Source organism: Podarcis erhardii (assembly GCF_964252035.2).
Source record: "Podarcis erhardii genome assembly, chromosome: 7".
NCBI lineage: Eukaryota > Metazoa > Chordata > Lepidosauria > Squamata > Lacertidae > Podarcis > Podarcis erhardii.
This window is the reverse complement of record NC_138511.1, coordinates 64,807,484-64,829,901: the sequence shown is the minus strand read 5'-3', so window position 1 is coordinate 64,829,901 and position 22,418 is coordinate 64,807,484. Positions and strand designations below refer to the sequence as shown.

At 48.2% G+C, this 22,418-nt stretch overlaps 1 protein-coding gene across 1 annotated transcript; it reads left to right on the top strand.

Annotated features, from left to right (window-relative positions):
* Positions 1 to 1,516: 1,516 nt before the first annotated feature.
* On the top strand, positions 1,517 to 18,957 carry GALE (UDP-galactose-4-epimerase). The gene is made up of 11 exons (XM_081871721.1): positions 1,517 to 1,627; positions 9,407 to 9,533; positions 11,039 to 11,154; positions 12,136 to 12,249; positions 12,743 to 12,919; positions 14,592 to 14,705; positions 14,815 to 14,881; positions 16,060 to 16,145; positions 16,619 to 16,696; positions 17,943 to 18,057; positions 18,575 to 18,957. Exons 2-11 carry the CDS (start codon positions 9,413 to 9,415, stop codon positions 18,628 to 18,630), a joined length of 1,044 nt encoding a protein of 347 aa, XP_081727847.1. The 5' UTR covers positions 1,517 to 1,627; positions 9,407 to 9,412; the 3' UTR covers positions 18,631 to 18,957.
* Positions 18,958 to 22,418: the final 3,461 nt, after the last annotated feature.

Below are 22,418 nucleotides of genomic sequence, written 5' to 3'. Positions count from 1 at the left end.
TGGGGTAACAGGTGTGATTCTTTACTGTTTGTTACATCCCAGCTGTGCAAAAGCCAAATCTTTTTACACTCACGCACCCTTCTCCATCCAGGCAAGCAAGAGGCATTATCACAGGTCAAGGAAATGAGATTCCAACCAGGCACAAGCAGTCGAAGAGGGCCTGGAGTAGGACCAGTGTGGAGTATGGCTTGGGGTAGAGTCTGAGGGCCCCATTCAGCCCCTGGGGCCAGGCGTTCCCAACCCCTGTACTTTGAGAATTAAGTACAAGAAGGTAGATATGAGTTCACACATTCGGCCACTAGGGAGCAGTGTGGTCTAAGAAGCAGCCACTGATACAACGCATCCAATCGGTGAAATTAATTTTTAAATCAAGTAATGCTTGTGATGTGATTTTCCGAAGAGGTAACGGTGTCTCTCCCACTTTTTTAATATAAACTTATTTTCATGAACAACAGCAAAAAAAATTCTGTTGGGCAGGGAGGAGTCATGCTGGAGTCAATAGTTATTTGTTCTATTGTTATTTGATGTATTGCATTCATCAACCTTTGCAATAATTGATTCTAAAATGGCACATATCTGTATTACGGAAGACATGTTTATTATTCTGCACCTCGATATTCTTCTTGAAAGGAGAGGAAAAACAAAAGCAACTATGCACTTTGTTGTTGTTGTCTAGTCGTTTAGTCGTGTCCGACTCTTCGTGACCCCATGGACCAGAGCACGCCAGGCACTCCTGTCTTCCACTGCCTCCTGCAGTTTGGTCAAACTCATGCTGGTAGCTTCGAGAACAGTATCCAACCATCTCATCCTCTATCATCCCCTTCTCCTCATGCCCTCCATCTTTCCCAACATCAGGGTCTTTTCCAGGGAGTCTTCCTCTTCTCATGAGGTGGCCAAAATATTGGAGCCTCAGATTCATGATCTGTCCTTCCAGTGAGCACTCAGGGCTGATTTCCTTCAGAATGGATACATTTGATCTTCTTGCAGTCCATGGGACTCTCAAGAGTCTCCTCCAACACCATAATTCAAAAGCATCCATTCTTCGGCCATCAGCCTTCTTTATGGTCCAGCTCTCACTTCCATACATCACTACTGGGAAAACCATAGCTTTAACTATATGGACCTTTGTTGGCAAGGTGCACTCAGGGCAGCCTTTCTCAGCCTTGGGTCTCCAGATGTTGGACTACAACTCCCAGCATCCCTCACCGCTGGCCCTGCTGGTTAGGGATGATGGGGTAGCCCAGCTGCACCTGGGGATCCCTTGTCGGAGAAGGCTGCCTCCGAAGCCAAGCAGAGAAGGTGCTCAAGGCCAGCCACAATGCAGCTTGCAGCTGAGCAGGTCTCTGCCTAGCCGGTGCCTGGCTTGGAGAAAGACAGCGCCGACTTGTCTATATCCAATGGCTGATGGCTCGGCTCTTTTTGGCTCTTGCCTCTTCCCGTAGCGGGGGGCGGGGACGGGGCGGGAGAAGAGTGACACGTTTCCATGGGGAAGCTGCTGCGTGTCGCCGCGCTACGGGCCGGGGCGGGGCCAGGAGGGAACAGGGGAGGAGGGGGACCCAGGAGCTCTTAAAGGAGACGCGCCGAAGAATGAGCCCCTGTTGAATTGGAGGCGCGTTCAGAGCTGCTGGTGAGTGTGGGAGTTTGGTAGGCGGTACCGGGCAGTGTGTATGCATTTTTATATATTTGTGAATAAAATGGAGGGCCTTGGCAATTTGAAACCTCATAGAGAAGAAGATGCTACTGACTGAGATTTTGATTCAATACATGCGATGCTGTTCGAGGGATGCTGCTCATCCTAAAAGCGGGGGGGGGGGGAGTTTTTTGGGGGGGGGTAATAGGATCTCTTGGTGTTCAGCGGGGGAGGTCGGCAGCCCGGGTAGCCTCTGTGCAATCAGGTTGCCACCTTTTCCTGATGGCTCTGCTCGTGTGCCTTTAACAGCAGGCTGGAGCATTAGCAAATGAGCAGCCTTTCCCGGCCTGCTGTACCTCCATGCAAAGGACAGCCTTCACCTGATCGTTTCCATCATGTATCCACCTGCTGTGAAACAATGCAGCTGTCTCCATTTACTTCCCGATACCTGTCTGAAACCACAATAACTCAGTGGTGCTTTGCACCCAGAAGGTGTCAGGTTCAATCCCTGGCATTTCCAGATAGGGCTGGGAGCTGGCTAGCGCCTGAAACCCTGGAGAGCCACTATTAGTCCAGGTACACAAGATGCAGGAATGATTTGACTCAGTATAGGCAGTTCTCCGTATTCCTACATTTCCTGTTTGCTTTTGGGGTAATTATGTTGCAAGAGCTAGTGGAGGGTGAGTGGGGAGGTTAGTTTGCATTCCCATTCTTGCTTTCTCTTGAATCTCCAGAAATTAAATATCCGGAGGCAGGGCTGGCATCTTGCTTCTAGTACTATGCAAGTAAACACCTGTGTGTTAAAATCAAAGCAAGGCATGATAATCTGCTCTTTCCACAAGCTGGTCAGGATCACTTCAAACTGTGGACAATCCATTATATTTATAACCGACTGGTGTGGCACCTAATAAAAGATGAACAAATTACTCAGTGGACGCTTAGGCCATAATAACTTTTGTGCTTTTCCTCTAAAGTTATAACCAGCTAAATGCTGGCTATGGGAAAGGGGCAGGGTTCAGTGCCTGGGGCACATGCTGTGCATGCAAAATGTCCAAAGTTCAATGCTCAGCATTTCCAGGTAGACCTGGGAAGCATACCTGCTTGAAACCCTGCAAGGCAGTTACAGTGGTAACTCGGGTTAAGAACTTAATTCGTTCCGGAGGTCCGTTCTTAACCTGAAGCACCACTTTAGCTAATGGGGCCTCCTGCTGCCGCTGCACGATTTCTGTTCTCATCCTGAAGCAAAGTTCTTAACCCGAGGTACTATTTCTGAGTTTTGTTGTTTAGTCGTTTAGTCGGGTCCGACTCTTTGTGACCCCATGGACCAGAGCACGCCAGGCACTCCTGTCTTCCACTGCCTCCCGCAGTTTGGTCAGACTCATGTTTGTAGCTTCGAGAACACTGTCCAACCATCTCATCCTCTGGGTTATTTCTGGGTTAGCGGAGTCTGTAACCTGAAGCATCTGTAACCTGAAGTGTCTGTAACCAGAGGTACCACTTTAGTTGCCTGTCAGTGTAAAAGCCAATACTAAACTAAATAGACCAATAGTCTGACTCTTCAGAAGGCAACTTCCTATGTTTTAGAATAGGTAGTAGTAGGAGAAACCAGTGTGTTGCAGGGAGCCAGGTGTGTTCAGTGTACCCCAATGTTTTCTTTACACAGAGATGCACTTTCCCCATTGCATAATCTCTGTCTGTAGGTTTCAGATCGCCTAGCATCACATATAGAGGGAAGATTTTGCTTCTCTGCAGTGATGAACTTTTCTGTAAAGGAAAAATTTCCTTCTAGTAGCAGCCAGCATGGAAATATCTGGAGTGTGGATGATGTCCTCAAAGTTGTGTCTATACAAGCTGTTACTCTTGAGTTTGGCAATTAATACATTGTAACAGATTACTAAAGAGTTTGTTAGACTAGAGGATACTGTTGTTGAAGCAATGTGGTTCGCATTTCTTTTCTTTCATTAAAATTGTTGTACTTGGAATTAGGCCCCTCGCTGCACGTGACTTGTGCTGGGAGTATATTGTGGTTTGATGGCTGTTTGGGGTGATATTAAGGTGTGTGGCAAAACTTTCCCTTTCCTCCTGAGGCTACACCTGTATGCTTTGTTTGGAATGCAAGTTCTTTTTTAAAAATGGTTTTTATTAAAGAATTTCTTGGGTCACAGAGATGTTTTCAGATCATAAAGTCTTTTTTTACAGATTGTTTTTATTCGATGTGAAATTTTAATGCTGTATACAGTATATGGTGGGCAGGGAGAGAGATGAGGAGAGAAGAGGGTAGTAAACATTCATTCTTTTGCAAAGTATATGTGTGAGGTTTTTGGAACGTAAGTTCTATGCAGAATATGTTTCATGTTATACTCACTTTTCCCTTGTATTTGAAATTGGACCATAAAATAAAAAATCAAAGATATCATATTGAAGTCATACTTGGCATTGTAACCTGTGGCCCTCCAGATGTTGTTGGACTCCAACTCCCATCAGCCTCAGCCCGCATGGCCAAAGGTGAAGGATGATGGGAGCTGGAGTCTAACAGTTTCCCCACCCCTGCCCTCTTGTTGTCAGGAAGGTTTGGTGCACTTTCAGCTTTATCCCAGACTGAGCTTTCACATACAGAACTGGGTGAGTGAGTGCCACTGAGAAATGAGCAAGTTGGACCTGCATAGCTCCATCCCTTCATCTTCATATTCTTACATCATGTTGGTGTGATAACAAAGACTTTGCGCATCATGCTGAGCCAAGCCATGGTTTAGCACAAATGCATGGGCTGTGGGAGAGGAGATTGAGGTCACTTTGCTCCCTACCAGTCAATCTGTAGATGTGCCGGGACAAGCTACTGTTTGCCTTACTTAGCATGCTATCTGAAACAGGGCTGGTGGTTTGAACCTATGGTTTACAGCTCTTGGTTAGACCAGGGGAGCTAAACCATGAGCCTGGGTTCAGACAACATGTCAAGCCAAACCATGGCTTGTCTTTTTGGTTAACTAATTACCAGCACTGCATAGCTGCCTTGAAGATAAGGGAAGTGGCTGAAATTTCCCTCTGGTGCTATTTCCTTGATCTAAATCTTTGCCCCTGCTCCCTCCAGCATACAGGTTTCAGAATGAACAGTGGTTGGAAGGGGGAGATTTCAGAGTAAGGAAAAGGCATGAGTGACGAAGGTCAAACTTCCCTCTGTAGCACCCCTTCGGCGATGCAGATGCAGATGCTGTGAGCTGCGAGCATGCTTGTAACTCACAGTCCTAGGATAAATTTTGGCTCTTGCCAGTTAATAAACGGAAGCTGTACAGGGTTCATTAATGATATGATAGAAGATTTTTCTGGTCATTGCAAGAATAAATAACTTTTCTAGACATGTCTCCACAATCTGGTTTAAAGCAATTTGTACCTGTCAAAATTCACAGACATGCCGATAAAGACCTGTCTGTCTTATACATGCTTTTGTTTTCCTGCTAGTTGATCTGCTACCTGGATTTTTGCATCTTGCCCATCACAGTGTCTCTTTCTGTTGTTTGTACAAGGTCTGACTCAAATCAGGTTTCTTCCTGCTTCTCAGTTGTTGACAGCTTGTGGTTCTTCTCACATAACTGAGTCACCTTGACTTGTCCTCATTCATTGGGCTGTTAGAGTTGCGCTCAAATTGTGGAAGAGAGGGCTGTGTGTACTCAAGGTGTGCCAGCAGAGCCAGATGGTCTTGGTGTGGCATTGCTGGTGTAGCTACAGTACAGCTTGTATACCTGCCACCTTCTAAAGTCTCCTCTGAACCAACCTGGACCCAGTGAGTGTCATCTGAAGCCCTTAATCGTGTGTTCCTTCCTCAGGATGTCCAAGGGTGGCAACACAAGAAGAGGTCTTTTCTGTGGTGGCTCCCAGCTTGTGGAATACTCTCTCCAGGGATGCTTGCCTGGCACCATCATTACATAGCTTAGAAAAACATTTGGCTGTTAATTATCTGTGGTTTCCTTGATAGAATTGCCCTTTTGATTTTGCTTCAAATGTTTTTCTTATATGCTGGTTTTACTGTATGTGTTTCTTTGCTTATATACCATAAGTTGCTTTGAGTTACCTTGGTAAAAAAAGTGACCAATATATCTAATTAATAATAATATGAAAAGTCCGTGCCTGAATCCATCTACAGCGGTACCTTGGGTCAAGTCCTTAATTCGTTCCGGAGGTCCGTTCTTAACCTGAAACTGTTCTTAACCTGAAGCACCACTTTAGCTAATGGGGCCTTCTGCTGCCGCCACGCCACTGGAGCACAATTTCTGTTCTCATCCTGAAGCAAAGTTCTTAACCCGAGGTACTATTTTTGGGTTAGCAGAGTCTGTAGCCTGAAGCATCCATAACCTGAAGTGTCTGTAACCCGAGGTACCACTGTAATATTCTAATGATTACTGTTTAGGAGAGTCTAATTATCATAGAATTGTAGAGTTGGAGGAGACTCCTGCAAGTTCAGCCTCCTGCAACACAGGAATTACAGATAAAGAGTCCCTGAAAGATGGCTAGTCAACCTCTATTTAAAAACCCCCAGTGAAGGAGAGTCCTTCAGATATTTGAAGATGGCTATCATCACTTCTCGGCCTTCTCTTCTCCAGGCTAAACTTACCCAACTCCCTCAGCCGTTCCTCCTAAGGCTTTATTTCCACTTGCAGGTATCTGGCCTGCCCAGGTGAGTTCCAGTCCATCATGCCACTCCCCCTTTTATCTCTGACCAGGAACTGTGTGACTTTGGTGTCTCCATATCCTGTTCTCTGAAGCAGGTTGGCTCCCAGCCATGTAACTGACTCTGCATACCCACAGGGTGTGACTGTGTTTCAACATACCTGCGATGGGGGCCAGAAAGTAGATTGAACTGCCACGGAGCTTAATTCTCTTGTTCCCTGCAAAAGCAGCAATGCAGGAATTGAGCCACCGACATTTTTACCTCCCTGCTCCTGCAAAACAACAACAACAAACAAATGTAGCTTTTCCAGACATAAAGATACACAGAAATGGGAAAAGCTTTCTCTGTTACATTTGTGCTTTTCAGGCTGTTGTTAAAGGCGCAGGAGCAGAACCTGTCAAAATATTTTTAAAAGTTGGCTAAGTTGGAGGGTTCTGGGAACTGCACGGTTGTCGGAAGCACAGTATATCCATTGCCTGTCCTGGGAATCAAAGCTTAAACGTTAATCACCCTGCAGCAAAGGTTGCAGATTATAAAGCAGAAACAGATTGAAAACATGGTTTTGGGCGGAGGCGCAAGTGAGGTTATGCCAGGGCAGTCCCAGAAGGGGCTAAGCAGATGGTCTCTTCAGCCAGGAGAAATGGCAGGGGGAACACATCATAGCTGCTGGCTATCACCAGGGCTTCTGTTTTGGCTAATCACGATTTAAAATAGTAAAAATAATAATCCAAATACTATATTGGATCAAATGTGCTTGCAGAAATGCCAAAGTCCACACAACTGCTTTATTATGGTGTGAAAGTGGGCCTGAGGCCCTGGAAGAGGCTCATATGCTGAGATTGTCATAGGAGCATCTGAACACAGGAAGCCGGTCCTTCTTGCAACTAGCAGTGGCTCTGCAGGGTTTTGTATGGGGGTCTGTCCCACTTGGAGAAGCTGGGGATTGAACCTGGGATTGTTGGCATGCAAAGAAGGCGCTCGACAGCTGAACTGCAGTTCTTTTTGCCAGCCATAGTCATTTGCCAGCCATTTTCTCATGCCTGTTCCTATTTCTCTTTTAGGAAGTGGTGGGGATTTTGTGGCGGATGTCTTTGTAAGAGTTATGTTAATGGGTGTCTAAACCAGCCTTTCTCAACCAGGTGCTCTCCTCCAGACGTTCTGGGTTCCATCAGCCTAGCCTAAAACATCTGGAGAGAATGAGGTTAAGGGAGGCTGGCCTGGGCATTAGGCACGTTTCTGGTTTCAGATTGTCACGCTCTGCATCTCTTCCATGACCTTGTCCCCACCTTGTTTTTAGTTTAGTTTTTAATCGTTCATTTCCATAGTGGTATCAGCACTTTACAGTGTATAAGTCATTGCCCCCATGGCACTTCCAATCTGTAATTGGACTCAGTGGGCAGTGGATGCAACAGAGGAAGGGAGGAAATGGGGATAAAATATGTATTTCTTTCAGTTGCATGTGGCTTCAGTAGGATATTGGGGTGGGGTTGTGCCAAATATTTCACAGAAAAGATGGGGTGGGTTTTGAAGGGGGAGAGGTGGTGTCAGGCTGGCATTGTAGGAGGCAGTTTCTAGCAGAGAGAGAGAAAGGATGGAGTACGTTGAGAAAACGTTTGGTTGGTTGAGGGTGGTGGAACTGAAGGAGGGAAGATCACGGACAAGGGTTTATTGAATACTATGAGCCGTGGGATGAGGAGGGGGCAAGGCCAAGAAGGGCTTTGAAGCTAAGGACAGGGCGCTCTTGCTGGATCCAGAAATAGACAGGGACCAATGTGTTCCCATTTTGCAGATGAAGACAACTGAGGCTCTGGGGTAATCTGGCCAAGGCTGCTCAGGAGCATGCCTGAGGCTCAATCTGAACCTTAGTCCAAGCCTAACAGCCCAGCCACATGAATGCTTTTCTCTGTGTATGTGTATTTGGATATTCTTTCCGTTGGCCTTTGGAATGAGCCCAGTTTGTCTAGTTGGCTTAGTCTTCTCAGCTGCTACTCTGAGGGCTTCTATTCCAAGCAAGATGCTGAACCTTGCCAGCTCAAGAAGACTAAAAGCTTGTCTGTTCTCTGAAAAAAAAAATTGTCCATTTGGGAGGATGAAACACCCTCCACCCCTTCCTGCTGCAGCCCCTCCTTTCTCTCCAGGGAGCAGAAGGACAGAAACCTCTTTCAGTTTGCAGAAAGGTGGGGCTGACCCATGTGTCTGCGGACTGTGAAGAGGCTCACATGCCCAGAGGTGTGCTTTTGGGCAGCTGCCCTGTGGTGTTGGCAACCCACTCTTTGGTTCTTGGGCAAAACAGGGTGGATCTCAACAAAGTGACTCATTGCCCTGGTCAGAGTCCAATCCCCCCCCCCTGCCCAGTGGTTGATCCTGTCCTCTCCCAGATGACTACATTTTTGCCACTCGCAAGAACTGCAAGTTTCTTTGGTCCCTGGCTAAGGATAGTGTTGGTTCTGTATGGCATCTACCACACAAAGGACCCCAAAGGAGTGGAAAATAGATGATGAAGTAAATGTTGCAATTTACTCCAAATTGTATTGAGGTGGAGGGAAGTTGTGGGAAGGAAGGAGGCAGGCTTGGAGGGGGTTTCATCTTATGACGTTAATGTCACATCTTCAGAGAAGATAACACTCCCCTATTTCTGTTTAGCATGCAAAGGGTGCCCAAAGGCATCATGGTTCTTTTCACAACAACCCTGCACTGTCTTAGCGCAGTTTTAGTGTCCTGAGTACCTCAACGCCACTGGAAGCCCATCTTCTGAAACATCACCAGGCGCTGTCTGATTTCCAAGTCTGCCATTGCAGTCTTAAAGACTAGAAACTTGCTATGTTCCCTCATTAAATATGAGCTGAAACACTCAGGATGCTGACTTCTGGGCCTGAAGAGAATATCATGACTTCCCCAGTGCCGTCACAATATATGAAAGCTGTGTGCATTCATTCTATGCAACACCTGTCTTGACTCAGGCTGGATTTTTGGCTCTTGTGCCATCCAGGCAGATATCAGTTGGGGGCACCTACATCCTTCCTAGAACCTCCATGAAAGCTTCTGCACCCCTAAGGTTCCCATGAAGGCCCCCCATCCCTCCTCTCTCAAGCAGCTATCGTGTCCCCTTTCAGGTGACAATGTCGGAAAAGATCCTTGTGACGGGTGGAGCCGGCTACATCGGGAGCCACTGCGTTCTGGAACTGGCTGAGGCCGGATACACCCCTGTGGTCCTTGACAATTTCCACAATGCCATCCGAGGTAAGGAGGCAGCCAAGGCCAGGGCTGGCAGCAACTGGTTTGACGGGGATTTAGAGAAGGGCCATAGCTCAGTGGTAGGGCACCTGTTTTGGATGTAGAAGGTCCCACCTTCAATCCCTGGCAAAAGAGGCCTGCTAGATCACACCTGATGCGTATCCAGAAGAATGGAGAAGTCCCATCTCCTGAAACCATGGAGAGCCGCTACCATTTCATGCAGACCAGCCTTCTTCAACTGTGGGTCCTTTGATTCTGTTGGGACTGCACCTCCCATTATCCCTGGCCATTGGCAAAGGTGGCTGGGGATGATGGGAGTTGTAGTTCAGTAACATCTGGGGACCTAAGGTTGAGCTCTAAAGAACTAGATGGACCTTTAGGAATGCAGGAAGCTGCCTTCAGCTGAGCCAGGCAATTGGTTTATCTAGCTCAGGGTTGTCTACAGTGACTGGCAGTAGCTCTCTAGGAATCCTACCTGGAGATGCTGGGGATTGAACCTGGGATCTTCTGCATGGAAGGCTCGAGCACTGAGCTATGGCCCTTCCAGCAAAGGGAGATTCATAACTGAGCAAAGCCCCATAGGCCAGAAACATTAGCTCCACCCACTGATTTGCAGAGGCAAAGGGCTCTTTAGCCCTCTCTTTCCCAGCGTGGCAACACAGGCTTTGGCCTTCCTCTTCCTAGGCCTCCCCATTCACTCACTTGAGATACAGACAAAAGGCCTCCTTTTTTCATCCAACCTCCCCACATGAACAGCAGCTGGGTCAGTGGCAGGATTCTGCTTTTTGTGCACCTCAACCAGTCATCTGACCAGGCTACTGTTGCTCCACCTGTGGAAGGGATCAAGAGCCCTTTGGCCTCCAAGTCAGAGGCACAGCAGAGCAATGGAGGAATGTCCATTGCCGTTTGGAGAAGAAGGGGCTGGCTTGGCTCAAGTAGGAGGAAGGAACTGAGGGGTCAGGGTGGGGCAGCAACATTGGCTGCACCCACCCATTCACAGAACCAGAGGTTTATTTAACTCTTTAGGACAAGGAGGAGAAACCTCCAGATGTTTGTTGGACTACAGCAACCATCATTCCTTAACCATTGACTATCCTGGCTGGGACTGAGGAGTTGAAGCCCAACATTTGGGGGGCCACAGGTTCCCCATCCCTGCTCTAGGCTGGAATGTGGATGGAAAGTCCCTGAGGACCAGACCAAGCTCCTGGACCACCAGGTGCCTATCCCAATCCTAAGAAGGGGCTTGTAGATCTGGATGTGTGAGTCCTTTCAGTAGTTCTGTTAGGATAATTTAAGTCCTTAGATGGAAACATGTATTTCCCTCACAATGTGATCATTAGCCCAGCCGTTCTGTATTTGAGGGTCCCCCACCCATTCACTCTGCTGAGTGGGGGCCCCTGGGTTTTTGCCCCCCGAAAGGCACCACCAAGTCTTCCTCATTGAAGAGGACAGCAATGATTTGGGAATCGGGTCTCCTCTGGTGTGGTGTCAAAAACAGTCTTTCTCCCCAGGGGGCAGCACGGTCCCCGAGAGTATTCAGCGGGTGGAGGAGATCGTGGGCAAGAAGATCCCATTCCAGGAACTGGATGTCCTTGATGAGGCAGGTCTCCACAACCTCTTCAAGAAGGTGAGGGCCTGATCCTACTGCTTAATGTTTCCTTCCCCATTACACCTATTGAGATGGGTTGGAGCATCGCCCCCTTCCCCCCCCCACCAATGGGGGCACTATTCTGGCTTACTTTTTGCTCTCTGGGTGGCATCAGGGCCTCCTCAGTGGTGGTCCCCTAGATCTCCTGTCTTCACTGTCTTGGACTACACTTTGGGCTGGCAGGAGAGGGGTTCTCTCTCTCCTGCCTCTGCTGTCTGCTCACCCCCCGTTGCTCCCCTCCCTCCCCACAGCACTCCTTTCAGCCTCTGGGGAGATTTTGTTGTTCCCAATGTGTGTGCACCAGAGCATCTTTGTGTCGCTGCCATGCTGCTCCCCCAACGCTCCTGCTGTGTTTATTTCTGGCCCATTTATTTATTTATTTTGTATACCACCTTTCACCTGAAGGATCACAGGGTGGTTCGAAACATGATAATTTTGTATTTTGTAAATACATAATAAAAACAAGAACAAAAAGAAACCAATAGCCCCCTTTCCCACAAACACATGGGATGTTAATTAGCCAAAGGCCTGTTTCTAGAAAAACATTTTTGCCTAAAAATATGTGGCAAAAGCGCCAGATGTGCCTCCTTGGGCTTTGCTGGGGAGCCACGAGTGACGCCTGTCAATCCCAGAACTCAGAAGTGGCATCTGCACCACTCGGGAGCCACGCAGCCCTGTTGTGGGTTGTGTCAGGCTGGCATCTGGCTCTCCTGCCAGACATGCAGGACATCTGGCTCTGGTGTGTGTGTTTGCAAGCTTGGGCCAAAAGCCCTTTGAAATCAGTACACAAAATGGCGTTTCTCATAAAAAAAAAGCACCACAGGCGCTTTTTGCCCTCTTCCGGCTTTTCATTAGGGGAACATTTTTTTTTAAATTAAAATGGGCACGTATAAATAGAAAACGTACTGTAGCCTCCGCTGAAGTATTCCTAATGCAGCTCCCCCTTCTGTTTCTCCTCAGCACAATTTCTCTGCTGTGATGCACTTTGCAGGCCTCAAGGCTGTGGGAGAGTCTGTCCAGATGCCGCTGGAATATTACAAAGTGAACCTGACTGGGACCATCCGATTGCTGGAGGTGAGCAGGAACATGGCTTATTGCACCAGGGTTTACAAGGCTTCTGTAAGTCTGGGTTTGCGGGAGGACGACAACTGTAGCAGGCGCATCTCGCGTGTGGCACAGACGGCTGTCAGAGCAGCCCAAAGGTGCTTCCGGCATCACGTGCGACAGGCTTTCCATAGTGTCACTCAAGGCGCCATGTTGGCCTGGAGGAAGGCTGGTCAGGGGTTGGATGTGTCCCATCAGTTGGCCCGCCCTGGCCTGGGGAAGTGCTGTTCACCCATCATCAGGGCTTCCTCCTGCTCTTGAGGAATCACTTTCAAACAGAATCCCTGCTAAATGGAGCCTGGCTAGCTCAGTGCCCTTTGACCTTCACTCCCCAACTCTTGTTGTACTCAGACTCCCATAATCCTCAGCCATCTCAGTGGTCGGGGATGATGGAAGTTGCAGTCCAACAACATCCAGAGACATCTGGAGAAAGAGCACTGAGGTTGTCTGCATTCCTCCACAGGCCATGAAAGAGCACGGGGTCAAGAACATTGTGTTCAGCAGCTCAGCCACAGTATACGGCGACCCGGCCTACCTCCCCCTTGACGAAAACCACCCTGTGGGAGGCTGCACAAACCCTTACGGGAAATCCAAGTATTTCATCGAGGAGATGATCCGAGACTTGTGCAAGGCAGAACCGGTGAGTGAGCAACGTACCACACCACCAACCCCCTTATAACACAGGGGTACAATTGTCCTCAGCAGTATTTTCTGGGTTATTTTTTCTTTTTTTCTTCTAAAATAATCTTTATTGTCATTTCTGCAAAAACTCATATAGCATTACAGTGGTACCTCGGGTTACATACGCTTCAGGTTACAGACTCCGCTAACCCAGAAATAGTGCTTCAGGTTAAGAACTTTGCTTCAGGATGAGAACAGAAATCGTGCTCCGGCGGCGTGGCAGCAGCAGGAGGCCCCATTAGCTAAAGTGGTGCTTCAGGTTAAGAACAGTTTCAGGTTAAGAACGGACCTCCGGAACGAATTAAGTACTTAACTCGAGGTACCACTGTAATTTCAATACATATTACTTATTTCATTACTTCTGGAACTAATGGAAAGAAAGGCATATGTCAGAGCTGCCTCTAGGTCCCAGCTCACAGAGGACCAACGCTAGGCTGTGGTAATGTATAAAAGTCTTTATTGAAGTTCAGTTTCCATTTCAAAGCCACAGCGTGCAGCCCTACGTCTTAACCCCTAGATCGGCGAAGTCCCGTCTGAGTCTCCTCCCCTCTGACACCAGTTTAAGATCCTAGCCCTGCTCCACCTTTTCCGCTGCTCTCTCCTCCTCTGGGTCCTCCTGCCCGCTGGGGCATTGCCCTTTCTGGACTCTTCCGACGCTGAGTCGCTTAGCTCCTCCCCCTCCCTCCGTCGGGCTTTAGGACCCGGTTCCCAATCCTCATTCTCTGCTGTCCCGCGCTCCTGTACATTTGAACTTGCCTCTCGCGCCAACCCAGTGACCTTTCTCCTAACCGTTACACTACTTCTGTCACTGCTTCCCTCTTCCGGGACACTAGCTGGATCTGACCTCCCCTCCGTCGCCCGACTCTCCGACGGAGGCGTGGTCAGCTCTGCCTCGTCTTCTCCCCCTGGTGGGGAATGCACTGGCCCCGATGCTTGGGACTCTTCCCCCCCACTCTGCTCTGGTGGGGAAGCTGGTCCTGATTTCCAACTACTGCTCTGGGAGTCCCTGCTGCCCCCTTGCTCCTGGGGCGTTCCCCCTGGGAACCCCCTGCCCCTGGCCACTGGCGCCCCCTTCTGTGAATCTTCCGATTCGCTGGAGAGGCTCATGGAATCCCTCGGACCACTGTCCTCTTCTCCTACGCTCCCCTCGGATTCTTCCCCTTCGCTCTCCATTTCCCCTCTTCCCTGTGCCTCTGCTCCTGAGCCCCTGACAGCATATATTAAGAATCCACAAGTACATGGCCTTATAATACCAGCATAAGCCTATACATTTAGCTTAGTTTATCTGCCCCAGTATATAATAACATATATTTAAAATATAATTGACATAAGCCAGAGATGGGTTACAAGTAATTCCATATAAATGAATTGTGTCTGGGCATATAATATTTAAGTGGATCATTGATCCATGGCCACCAAACAGTGGCCAGATCCTCAGAAGTGGCTTTACCTCTTTGTACCTTTGAGTGACGTGTTAGTTTTTCTGATACCACTATAAATAAAAGCTTTTTATCTCATGCCTCTAAAGTCAGACTTGTGCAAGGCAGAACTGGAAAGCAAGTCCCAGAGTCTTCCATACAGCTCTCCTGGGCGGTATTTTCTGATCCGATCTCTTGTGCTGCTTCTCTCAGGACTGGAATGCGGTTCTCCTGCGATACTTCAACCCCATTGGAGCCCACGAGTCGGGGAGGATTGGCGAGGACCCCCAGGGCACCCCAAACAACCTGATGCCCTACGTTGCTCAGGTACCCAAGACCCCCCTGGGAGAGTTTGCTCTGCTCCACCTCTTGCACAGCAAGTTTCTCCTGCTAACTCCTGTGCCACCTTGTCGTTTCTTCCTTCTGTTCACTCCAGGTGGCTGTGGGGCGCCGAGAGTACCTGAGTGTATTTGGGGATGACTATGATACAGTGGATGGGACCGGTGAGTTGCTTGGAATCACCCTAGCTTGAAAGGAATGATGCCTCCACCCCCAAATCTACTTGAAATACGGCACTGGGAAGTTTGGAGATGTGGAAGCCAGAGAGGTTATGGGCCTCTAACCCAAGTGGTTTATAGACACACATAGTGTATGTGTTCTAGGGCAGAGATGGGAAAACTTTAAGGGGAACCTTTTGAGGGTCACAGGCCAGTGAAGGGCAGGGGCAGGAACAGCAGACATGGGTGGAGCAATGAACATGAATTGTCCCCTTATAAAGGGACATGGGTGGCGCTGCGGGTTAAACCACAGAGCCTAGGACTAGCTGATCAGAAGGTCAGCGGTTCGAATCCCCGTGGCGGGGTGAGCTCCCGTTGCTCAGTCCCTGCTCCTGCCAACCTAGCAGTTCGAAAGCATGTCACAGTGCAAGTAGATAAATAGGTACTGCTCTGGTGGGAAGGTAAAGGGCGTTTCCGTATGCTGCTCTGGTTCGCCAGAAGCGGCTTAGTCAATCTGGCCACATGACCCGGAAGCTGTACGCTGGCTCCCTCGGCCAATAAAGCAAGAGTGCCGCAACCCCAGAGTCGGCCACGACTGGACCTAATGGTCAGGGGTCCCTTTATCTTTACCTTTATGATAGGCTAGTTTTGAAACACCCGTCTCTGTCTTCCATCCAGGCAACCAAGAAGCAAAGCACATTCCAGCCAGGCGAAAGCAGTCTGGTTGCAAACCATACCCAGTGAGGGGTGTGGCCTGGGGAGAGTCTCATTCCCAGAGTGGTTTAACAATCCCTCTTCCCAGCGAACTCTGGGAATTGAGAAGCACTGGGAGGGGAATAGGGGGTCTCCTAACAGCTCCCAGGACCCTTGGCAAACCGGAATCCCCATAATTCTTTTTTGGAAGCCCTGTTTAAAATCAAACTTGGCAAATCCATGATCTGCTTGGAAAATCTTCCCTGGGTTGTTCCTTTCATTTCATAGCAGGATAGCGTCTGTATTTATCATCCCTCCTTCTGATGATAAACCAGTTCAGCCTTCGCCATCCTGGTGGCGACTCAGCTAGCTGGGCTGATGGGGTCATCTGGAGGCTACCAGGTTGGCAAAGGTTGAACTAAGTAAGATGTAGGCCTACCCAGAGGGGGTGGCCAGTGTGCTGGCTGATGGGTTTCCTCCTTCTTCTGCAGGCGTCCGGGATTACATCCATGTGGTGGACCTGGCCAAAGGCCACATTGCGGCTTTGAAGAAGCTCAAGGAGAACTGTGGCTGCAAGGTAGGGAAGTGCATAGACTTGGTCAGAAGCACTGCTTCCATCCATGTTGTGTTCTGCTGGAGCCCACATCAACTGAGCCTCTGTTACCTGGATTTTGGGAGCATCCTTGCTTGCAGACTCCAGCCACTTCTCCTAATTTGTTCAGGAGACGGGCTCAGTTTAGGAAGGGGTGTGTTCAAAATTTTGTGCCAATAAAGTTCCACCACCCTATATGATTACGCACACTTCCCATTTCACAGAATGCTTTTTCCATGAAGATTTTGGCATGGCCCCCTAGTTACTTCCCACAACCTACAGAAACTAAGCTCTAGGGATGTGTACCTGAAAACTGAATGCATTTCCTTCCTATAGACCCTTCCCTTGTGGTGCAGTTTTTCTTATATTTGTAAGTTCCTTGGGACAGGCACCTGGAAAGTGCCGCACAGGGCAATAAGGTCGACAAAGCCTTTGTCACAAGAGTTGCATCTTTGCAGATATACAACCTTGGAACCGGCACCGGCTGCTCAGTCCTGCAAATGGTGAAGGCAATGGAGAAGGCGTCGGGAAGAGAGGTAGAGTATCGGGACAACCTGGGTTCCAGGAGGGGGAATTGAATTCCTGTTAGGGTCTAGGTAAAGGGGACCAGAGAGAGGACGGCATTGCCAATTGGCCAACCCTCGCTGGGCCCACCATGAAGCAGGAGTCTGGTTCAGCCTTCCCCAACCTGGTGCCCTCCAGATGTTCAAGGACACATTCCAGCAATGCAAAAGCACTTGAGAGTGGAGCAAGGCCAGGAAGGGGAGTGCCCTGGAGAAGTCCTGCATTTTGCCCCTGGACTGGAGCCCCCCCCCCCACATTTTAGCACTTACCAGACCCTTGCCAGGCTGTTCTGTTCGCAGTGCTAGTTATGACAGCAAGTTCAGGTTGGCTATCAAGCCAGGTCTCCATATATGGCTGATGGGCTGCATCCACTTTTCTGCAGGGCTGGGGAGAACCTGTGACCTTCTAGATGATGTTGGGGATGATGGGAATTGGAATCAAATGACTTGCCACAGGTTCCCACCCCTGCTTTAGGAGCTCATAGGCTATTTAGCCTGTGCTAAAATAATAAATGCCTGCCATACCTGAGGTAGCTTTCAGTATTTTGGGATCCAAAATCTGCCTCCTTTGATATGAGGCAAACATGGCCTCTTTGATCTGCGACCCTGTTTAAAAAGAGTTGGCATAAAACTGGGGCTGGAATGTGTACCTTTAAATTTTAATACTGGGACTATAGAGAGGCACATTGCTCCCCTCTGCCAGTGGCACGACCAGCCCACCTACTATGCAGAATGCAGGGTGCTTTTGAGGGGACCAGCCAACATTTTGGTCTAGGAGCCTCACACTAGAGTAGAGAACGTCAATCAGCGCTTTAGTCTTCTGGAAGGAATGCCATTGTGATTAGGTTGCAGATAATTGAATATTAAGCAGCTTACCAATGATTGCCTTTAAATAAATGAAAAAATGCTCTCCCTAGTGAGGTCCACCTGGCACCATCATTAACATCCTTCCAACTCTCTTCTCCCATGCATTTGATGGCTTATGATAAACATTTTGTTTATTGCTGTTGGCGATTTGCTTCACTGTAATGCGTATTTTTTTCATTTTCATTCTTTGCCTGTGACACTTAATTTGTTATGTCTGAGAGGGTTTTATTTTGTAGTGAGAGACTAATAAATCAAAATTATAGTACTATTAATAGTAATGTGTCTTATCATCTTGGCTGCTGCCCCGGTCAGTTTCCCATTGCTTAATGACAGGCTGCGGTCTTTGTTCTAGATAAACTACAAGATTGTTGCACGTCGGGAAGGAGACATCGCCTCCTGTTACGCCAACCCTGCCCTAGCTGAACGGGAGCTGGGCTGGAAAGCTGTTTTTGGCTTGGACAAAATGTGTAAGTGGAGCCTCCCCACAGAGGGCCATCTGCTTGCTCCTTTTCTGCCAGCCTTTGCCTCCCCCTTCTTTATTCCTAGGGGCAGAAGCTGGAGAAATAAATGGGTTTCCATTCCCTTCACCTGGAGTCTCATGGGGTGGGATGTTCCATTGACATCTGCATGCAAAGAATCCTGCAGGATCAGGCCTTCAGCCCAGCTAGCCTAGCATCCTGCTCTCACTCACAGCAGCCCACCAGGTGCCTCAATGGGAAGCCCACAAGCAGGACCTGAGTGCAACAACATCTCTCCCCCTTTGCAATTCCCAACGACTGGTATTCAGAGCTATATGCAGCCTCTGGCACTGGAGGTAGACATAGCTATCACAACCAGTAGCCATTTTTAGTTTTATCCTCCATGGAATTGTCTAATCTCTCTGCAAATCAAGGAAAGGACCTTCTCTGTAGTGGCACCCACCCCCACAGCGTGGTAGCAAATTCCAGTTTAACTCACTGCCGTTATTCTCTTGCCCCTTTCCAGGTGAGGACTTGTGGAGGTGGCAGTCACAGAACCCCACTGGCTACAGCAAGAACTAGCGCCGGGAAGATGTTGCCTGTCCTCCCCAGTGCGTGGCTGCCATGACCCAAGGACAGTTCCAAGGGCTGTTTTGCTTTTCACTCAGGGAAGATGGTGGTTCCTGCTCGTTCCTTCCCCTGCCCTTCTTCTCCCTTTTCGTAAGAGACCAAATAGACTCAGGAAGGGGAAGATTATCTTGGCCTTTTACTGTACCCATTTCTTTAACTCTCTTGTGCCTTCTCCCTGAACCTTCTCTGCCAGCCAGGTTGGTACCAAACAGGGAGCAAGGAGCTCTGACCCTCCCATTGAGTGGGAAGACTGACAAATAAAGTGTCAATGGGAGCCCATGGAGGATGTCAAGCTCCCCTCATTGGGGACAAACTTGGTTTCTTTGGTTTTAAAGAGTCCACCCTCTGCTGCCAGGTTCTTGAGATGTCCTGATGGATGCAGGCTGCTCCATGAGGTTCTGAGCTGTGGGAAGAGGCTGCATGGAGGTACGAGTGTAAAATGTAGTTGGAAAATGACAGCTAGGTCCATGGAGCCTTGTCGTTTGCTCCCTGGCTTCCCGTTTCTAAATTGTAATGCCTTCTGTAAATCAGAGGTGGGGAACCTGTGGCCCTCTAGATGTGACTGCACTACAGCTCATCATCATCCTGGACTAGGGCTGCTGGGAATTAGCAGTCCGGCAGGTTCCCCAATACTGATGTGACAAAGCAGTAGTAGGAGAGAAGTACACCAACTCTTTGGCAGGTGATTCAGTGAACTTTCAGGCTTATAGTTTGGTGCAGCTTTGAGGCCATGCTATGTCAAGTGACCCTTTGCAGGATGGTCTACAGACTGCCAGGCGTCACTGAGGCCGTGAGGCTGGGATGAAAATCAAGAAAGGAAAAAGAGGGGTGTCAGTTCCAAGGGCATGTCTACCACCTGTGGGAAAACACACTTTTCAGATTAGATCAAGGGGTGTCCCCCCAGAAAGCTTTGGACTGCAACTCCTATCATTCCCAAGTATTGGCTGTGTTGCCTGGAGCTGAATGGAGTTGTAGTCCAAAACAGGTGGATGCCACCAGGATAGGGAAATTTGCTTTGCATTGTTACTCTTCAACAGGGCAGGAGGCTGCTCCTAAGCAAACTTGGAGGGGACAAATACTGCAGCTGAATAGGAGTGTAGTAACCTTTTGAAGTATCTTCTAGCAGGCAGAGGCTAAGCAAACAGGGTCGTTGTAAAGGTCAAGCCCAAACTATAATTAATGCTGGCTTTAGGGCTGTAGCTGCAGTGGATGCGGAAGGAGGTAGAATCCCAGTAGATGAGGCAAATAGCTGACCCCTCATTAAGCATAATTGCGCTTGTGTAGCCCCATAAAAACCAGAATCCAGAGTCCTGTAAAATTCAGAGCTGGCCACAATATTGCTGGTCCTCTTCCCCTGGGGTGAAGATGAGTGCCAAGGACTCAGAGAATGGCCCCTTCTTGCAGAGTTTTGGTGAGAAGCGGGCCGTTCCGGTGGCAGTGGAAGTGAGGGGCAGGCAGTGTATGGTGGTGAAGCAGGGCAGGGACAGCACATTCCCGTTTCACTTCAGATGCGCCACAGAAATGGCCACTCCAGTAAAACTAGTTCATCGAGCTTAGGCTGTGCGGCATAGGGGCCAGATCCTAAACCGGAGGGGGGGGGAGCACTTCCTAAGCTCCTCTTTGGTGTTCATTGTAACTGTGACAGTTGGTGCAAAAATCCGTTAATTGCTTTGGTCAAGTAGAGACACAGGCTGTGGTCAGCCTGGAAACTCAAAAGCCTAGTCTTGCACCAGCTAGCTCAGCTCACCATCACACGTGGATTTCTTTGCAATTGCCCTCCTGCAATGCCTGATGATCAGTGTACCATCCCTACAACCAGAGACCAGCCTTCCTCTTTCTATATTTAATGTATTCTGAGGCAGGGCATGTTTTCCTAAACCAGCCACATTTCTTGCCCCCATTGGAACCAATTATTTTGGCCTCTCTAGTGATCATCCACCACCGGTTTGTAAGTAGCAATCTCTGAAGCATTATGAAAGTTTTTGGTGGTGTACAGATTAAAAAAGAAAAAGAAACCAGTTGCAAAAATGGAGCATCAGCTAGGATTTGCTTGGTGGAATAAGTTCCCCTTTCTGGTCTGCCTTGATTTGTTACAACTAACTCGAATTCACACAGCAGTTTCTGTTGCAGCCAAATCAAAATCCTGCTGCAGTCATCTTGCAGCAGATAAATTACTCCAGTAGCAAAGCTGTGTGCAGCTCCCGCAGTGGAAAGCTAGATTGTGCACTTAGAAGAAATTGTGTATATAGCAGCTTTCACGAGTACAGAATGTTTTATTAGTGTAGAACTTGAGGGCAGAAAGCTTTGAGGGGAAAAGCTCTACCTGATTGACTGGAGCAATGTCCTTCAACCATGGCTCCCTATCTCTTGCTGGATCACAGCTCACATAATCCACAGCAAGCATAGTTAATAGTCAGGGATAATGGGAGATGCAGCCCCAGATGTTGGATTACAAGATCAAAGAACTAGAGATTACTCTTTCTACCCTTCTGATCTGTGTGTCTCTGTGGCGGTGCTATTGTTGCCATTGTGTTCCCTCCATCTTAAAAAGGACTAAATACTTGATTTTTTGAAGTTAAAAAAAGAAGTCCAAGGCCAGATTTTGCACCTCTGTGTTGCTAATAATCTATGATCCACCCTGCTTGCTGGCAAGCGGTTCACAGGTGAAGCTTTAACTCCCATGCCGGTTGCTAGGTTTTTTATCCCCACTGTAAGCACCACCCTGTGCCTGCCTACTCAGAAGCAATTCTTAATGTGTTCTGTGGGGCTTAGAAGCTGCATAGCCTTGCCTACTGGAGTGAACAAGAGGAGAATCCATTTGAGGCTACCATCTTTCAATGTTTGAAAACTTCATTTAAAGCTCACTGCTCCCACTGTAAGCTACATGTAGAATTGCAGCTGATTTCCCCCAGTTTTGGTGGGAGGTGGGTAGTGTCATGCTATATTCCAACTACATTGGGAAACATAACCTAGTCCAAGGGTTGCCAACCTTTTGGGGCCTGTGGGGTATATTTGGAATTTTGAGGAAGTGCCAAAATGGCTGCTGGGGGTAGCCTAATTTACCTGTTAGAGCAGCAGAGATGGTAGGTGCCCACTCTTGGGCAGCCAAAAAAAGTAGGCATAATTAAAGGGGCATATTCAACATAGGAGAAGCCAAGCCAAGTGCAAACACAGATTGAACAGGAAGATCAAACAGTCTCTTATGTTATGTATATTTACCAAGACCTTTTGCAGGCACCGTAGGTGATACTGGCTGGCACATTAGTACCTGTGTGCGGCGTGTTGGCAACCTCTGCCCTAGTGAGTTACAGTGCCCTGAAGAATGGCCATTTAGCAGCCTAGCTTTTTAAAGAACTCTTAAATCTGTAGTGAAAGACTTATTTATTTGAGCACCATCATCTGAATGTGCATATAATTTTTAATGTAGGCAGAAGTATTTTAGGGCAAATTAGAAGTTCAATAAAAATAGGCACATTATTAAAATTGTGCCGAGTAAGTGAAGCATAATGATAGCCGCCGCCACCAGAAACATGGCCAAGTAGCAGCAGAGGTGGCACTGATCCTTCTAAAAGGAGCCAGATTTTTCTGAGGTCTAAAAAAACATATAGAAGGGCATTGGGGAAAATGCAATTGAATGATTATAGATAACCATGTTATTCTTAGGGTCATCTGCCTGGAACACATCCCAGAAGATACTAGCAAAATGTAAATCTTGCCAGTGTAAATTTGGTGGCTTGAGA

What these genes read in the sequence shown, in the direction of transcription:
- GALE (XM_081871721.1), top strand. Translation starts at nt 9,413, where the DNA reads ATGTCGGAAAAGATCCTTGTGACGGGTGGAGCCGGCTACATCGGGAGC. An exon ending in TGATGCCCTACGTTGCTCAG is followed by an intron (nt 14,706 to 14,814) that starts GTACCCAAGACC and finishes TGTTCACTCCAG; the next exon opens with GTGGCTGTGGGGCGCCGAGA. An exon ending in AGGAGAACTGTGGCTGCAAG is followed by an intron (nt 16,146 to 16,618) that starts GTAGGGAAGTGC and finishes GCATCTTTGCAG; the next exon opens with ATATACAACCTTGGAACCGG.